The following is a 5,084-nucleotide window of genomic DNA, read 5'->3' as shown; positions in this document are numbered from 1 at the left end:
ATGGTTTCATCAGCACCACAGGGAGGGCTTCAACATCCACCGTCTTCTGCAAAGGGCACAGCCACTCCTCCCATGACAAGGACAAGGGCAGCTGCGGCAGCTTATCAGAAATCGGGTACTGACTTACCTCCTTTATCTCATTCTCTTTCCTTTACATCTGATTGCATTCACTCTATCTCTGTATCCAAGGCTCAATGCTCAATTCCGCCGCCCCCTCCTACTAATGCAGCTATCCCCCCTTCCCTTACCCTTGATCGCTCCCTGTCCCCATCTCGCCCTAATGTGCCTCTTTCTGGATCAAATCCGCCTCACCATTATTCTCTCCGGCCCCGTCCCTCTCAATCTGTATCTGAGGGTACCTCGGGGTTGTGCATTATTCCCCCTGAACCTGGTCACACCTCAACCAGGGGTCGCAAATCCAATTTGAATAAAGCCATTAGGCGTGCTGGGGCTGAAGTTGCTTCGGGACGTCAATCCACCATTGTCGGGGCCCTTAGAGCTACAAACCCCCCTCGGAGGGTTCCCCCATGAAGTGTCTCTCATTCAACTGCAGGGGTCTAGCTAGCACCCCGAAAAAGCTAGCCCTAAAACGACTTTTTCAGGTCGAAAATCCTGACATCATCCTCCTGCAAGAAACCCTGGGTTCTGCAGAAGCCATATCTCTTGCCTTGAAATCGATTGCGCCAAAGTGGAAATACATAGGGTCGGATGCTATGGGCCGTTCGGGTGGTTTGGCCATAGGACTTAACCCTCTCTCCATCAGATTGGACTCCTCATGGGGCGGACCAGGATATTTGGGTGCTGACATTTTTTCAAAAGACCTTGGGATGCCACTGCGCATCATCAATATTTATGGTCCTTGTCAGCAGAGGGAAGGATTCTGGCGCACCCTCCTTGATCGTTCTTTGCTGCAAGAGGAAAACCTGATCATTGGAGGCGACCTAAACTTCTCCTTGGGATATGGTGAATCATGGGGCTCATCTGCTCAATCAGATCCCATATCAGACTTCATGAGGAATCTGCTTGAACAGCACGATCTCATCGACATCCCTATGCAACACCCTCTTCCCACTTGGAGGAACCGAAGGATCGGATCAGCAGCCTTGGCCCGTCGGCTCGATCGTTATCTGATCAAGGGACCGTTGCTCCGCAATCTCCATCACTATAAACAGTGGGTAGTTTCGGGGGGAATCTCGGATCACTCTCCCATCATGATGGAAATTCTGGGCCCTCTCCCTAAACCAAAAGCTCCTTTTAAATTCAACCATCATTGGTTACAGGACCCTGGTTTCTCTAAGCTGGTCACTGACTTCTGGGCAGCTCACCCTATTGACAGAGAACCCTCTTTGGCTAGGGGATTTGTAAAAAATTTGACGGAACTCAAGCATATTGTGATTGAATGGGCCAAGAGGAAAAAGGCAAGGGAAGATGAACTGCTCACCTCGATAGAAGCAGACATACACGCTCTGTTGGATGAACAAAACCTGGGCTTTATCTCTGTGGAAAGCAAGCATAGGCTGGTTGATCTAGAAGAGCAGAAGTCCAACATTCTCAGACTCAGAGATGAATCGATCAGGCTGAGGAGTAGAGCTACTTGGCTCAAGGCTGGGGATGAAAACTCCAGATTCTTCCATAATTTTGCAAATGGGAGGAGGGTTGCAAATACCATCTGGAACCTCCCCTATCCGGATGGGGGTCTGGCAGACTCTTTCAACAAGCTCTCTAGCCTGGGTACCTCCTATTTCAAAGGCATCTTCAAATGCCCTGAGGGCTCCAACCTGGCTGAAATCTTCCGTGTTGCTTCCCATTTCCCGAGGTTCGTTAACAATGAAGACTTGGAGGATCTTAATGCACCTGTCTCCATGAATGAATTGGAGAATACCATTAAATGGTTTCAGAAGGAAAAGAGCCCGGGCCCTGATGGATGGACCATTGAATTCTACCTGGCCTTTTTTGACATCTTGGGTGAGGACATTTTAAGGGTGGTAGAGGAGAGCAGAACCTCAGGTCAGATCTATCATGCTATAAATTCTACCTTCATTGCACTTATTCCCAAGTCCGACTCTCCATCATCCTTTGCTGACTTTCGTCCCATTTCGCTATGCAATGTACTCTACAAGATCATATCCAAGATCATAGCCAACAGGATCAGACCCATCCTTTCCAATCACATTGCTCCTCAGCAATTTGCTTTCTTGGAAAACAGGCAGATTCATGAAGCCATTGGCTCTGCCCAGGAAGCCATTCACTCTATCTGGACCAAGCACCTCAAGAGTATTCTTCTCAAAATCGATCTCTCAAAGGCTTTCGATAGAGTCAGCTGGCTTTACATCAAAATGATTCTCATTCACCTGGGCTTTCCACACCAGCTTATCACTTGGATTATGGCATGCATTACCACTCCTACTTATAGTATTCTGATAAATGGTGCTGCATCCCATTTCTTCCACTCTGAAAGGGGACTTCGTCAGGGATGTCCCCTTTCCCCCCTCTTGTTCCTATTGGTCACAGAAGCGCTCAGTCGTCTCATCATTGATGCAAAGAGGGAAGGAACTATCCGGGGCCTAAAGATCTCAGAAGCCTGCTTCCTAACTCACCTTCTATTCGTGGACGATGTCCTTATACTTCTCGATGGAAGTATTCGGGATACCTCATCTTTCAACAGAATCCTTAACCTTTTTTCACATGCCACGGGCATGGTGGTCAACCATGAAAAGTCTTCCATCACTATGGTTGGTACATCTGTAGCTGAATCTCAATCGGCTATGCAGGCTTTTCCATTTATCACACAACCTCTGGATCGAGGTCTTAAATACCTTGGATATTGGCTAAAGCCTACAAACCAAAAAATTGCCGACTGGGTATGGCTTGTCACCAAGATTGAAAAGAAAATAACATGTTGGTACTTCAGATATCTATCCAGAGCAGGCAGATTAACTCTGATCAAATCAGTGCTGGAAGCAACTCCCGTATTTTGGATGGCTTTAGCATGGATTCCCCGAAACATTCTCTCAAAGATTCAGAGACTCTGCAACAGATATTTGTGGGCTGGAAAGGAAGAGAAGCGCACCTTTGCTTGGATCTCCTGGAGTAAGATTGCCCTCCCCAAGAAGTGGGGGGGCTGGGGACTAAAGGACCTGGCATCCTTTGCAAAAGCCCTCGCTGCAAAAATGGGTTGGGCATTGCTGACTTCCCACAGTTTATGGACAGAGATTGTATACCATAAGTACATCTGGCCTCTCGACATCATCGATTGGGCCAGACTCCCAAGCTGGAACAGAACGGGCATCTCTTCCATTTGGAAAGCCCTCCTACACTCCCTCCCCCTCCTCAGGAGCAACATCATATGGCGTATAAAAAGTGGGAACAGAGCACGCATCGGAATGGATCCATGGAGTGGATGTGGAGGAAGACACAGACTTCACACAGACCTGATTGCCCTCCTAAACTCCCGTGGCATTAGAGTGCTTGCGCAGATCGCTGATCATGAAGGCTCGGACATATTGCATCAGGCTTGGAAATCTGGCACACAGTTGGACATCCCGATCAGATGGCACGAACCATGGAAAGCATACTGTGATGCCCTCTCAGAATCCCATATCAGAATTGTGGAAGGACCGGATGAACTCATCTGGCAGATTGCTGATAGTGGGGTTTACTCTCCTCGTGAGGGATACAAAGTCATTATTTCTCACAGAAAGCCGGAGGTGCTTGATAGATGGTGGCACCAGATTTGGAAGCTTAGTGCATCGCCCAGGTCTAAGTTATTTACTTGGTGTGTCCTTCGAAACCGCATTCCCACTGACGAACACCTCAAGCGCAGGGCGGTATCCGGTCCTTCGCGTTGTGTGCTGTGCAAAGCAGACACAGAGACCACCGAACACCTATTCTTAAGATGCCCCATTGTAAAACAATTATGGCATCATATCAAACATCACATTCAGTTCTCGGGCGATTGGTCTGGTACAGACCTTATCAACGCGTGGATGGATTGGGGGAACAGACACAGTGGTTCGAAATCTGTAAACCTTCCGATCATAGTAATTTGGTCTATATGGAAGACTAGGAACAGAATGATATTCGATGGATGGGAGCCTAGATGGACTCTCGTTGAAGCTGGTATCATTACAGCATATAACGAACTACCGAATCCCCCTCCTCCAAAACAGCGTCGGCCGTCCCCTCCTCCCAATATAGACATGAGCTCACCATGGGCTTACTTCGATGGGGCTGCAAACGAACATGGCTGTGGAGGGGGCATCATTATACACAAATCCTTGAGGCACTTCTATCACATCAAAGTAGGACTGGGGGCTGGCACAAACAATTACTCTGAGCTCATATCTCTCCGCCATTTACTTCATTTCGCACTCAGCCATCATTGCACCAGCATCAACATCTACGGAGATTCTCAGATTGTAGTAAATTGGGTCAATAGAGTTACCACATGTCACTCACACACTCTCAACATACTGCTTGATGAAGTCTTTATACTAAAGGATGCTTTTAACTCATTTCACATATCTCATATATACAGAGAACATAACCAGACTGCTGACAAGCTTTCCAAGGAGGCCGCGGTGATGGAAAATGGCTTATGGGAAATCACTGAATATTTGGATCAGCAGGAGCAGAAATACTTCCACCGGCCTTATATAGACCCGTCATATCCTACTGCGGGTCTACAGGCGACATAACAATCAGTCTTTTTTGTTTTTTGACTGCACAATATGATATATATGTAAATAGATCGAGGTTTGCCTACAATGGCACCTTTTTTGCACAATTTTTGTAAATGTAACAGACAGATATACAGCACTGATCTGCAATATCTTGAAAATGTACTGAACAGTTTTGGCATATGCGACAAAGCATCTACATATGTAATCTTTCATATTTATAATGAAATATTACGGATTTTTCCAGTGGAAAAAAAAATATATATATATATAGTGTAACAATAAATTTGATACCTAATTCTTGTTGTTGTGCTTCCTTCTCTAAAGTTTATGTCATCTCCTTAGCCATCTACTAGTGTGAACTGACAAGGAAATAGCTAATTGAATGGTTGATAGAGATTCACT

The 5,084-nt window shown here is 46.4% G+C and overlaps 1 protein-coding gene across 1 annotated transcript; it reads left to right on the top strand.

Moving 5' to 3' along the window:
* The first annotated feature begins 527 nt into the window (after nt 1-527).
* Nucleotides 528-4,697, top strand: LOC149157965 (uncharacterized). Its single transcript, XM_089433838.1, has 2 exons — nt 528-1,816; nt 2,459-4,697. Exons 1-2 carry the CDS (start codon nt 528-530, stop codon nt 4,695-4,697), a joined length of 3,528 nt encoding a protein of 1,175 aa, XP_089289964.1.
* The last annotated feature ends 387 nt before the right edge of the window (nt 4,698-5,084 follow it).

Source organism: Pinus tabuliformis, chromosome 5_2 (assembly GCF_031772625.1).
Source record: "Pinus tabuliformis cultivar Carrire ecotype Pingquan chromosome 5_2, CPIR1, whole genome shotgun sequence".
Taxonomy (NCBI): Eukaryota; Viridiplantae; Streptophyta; class Pinopsida; order Pinales; family Pinaceae; genus Pinus; species Pinus tabuliformis.
The sequence above is the reverse complement of the archived record's forward strand: the minus strand, read 5'-3'. Positions and strand labels throughout refer to the sequence as shown.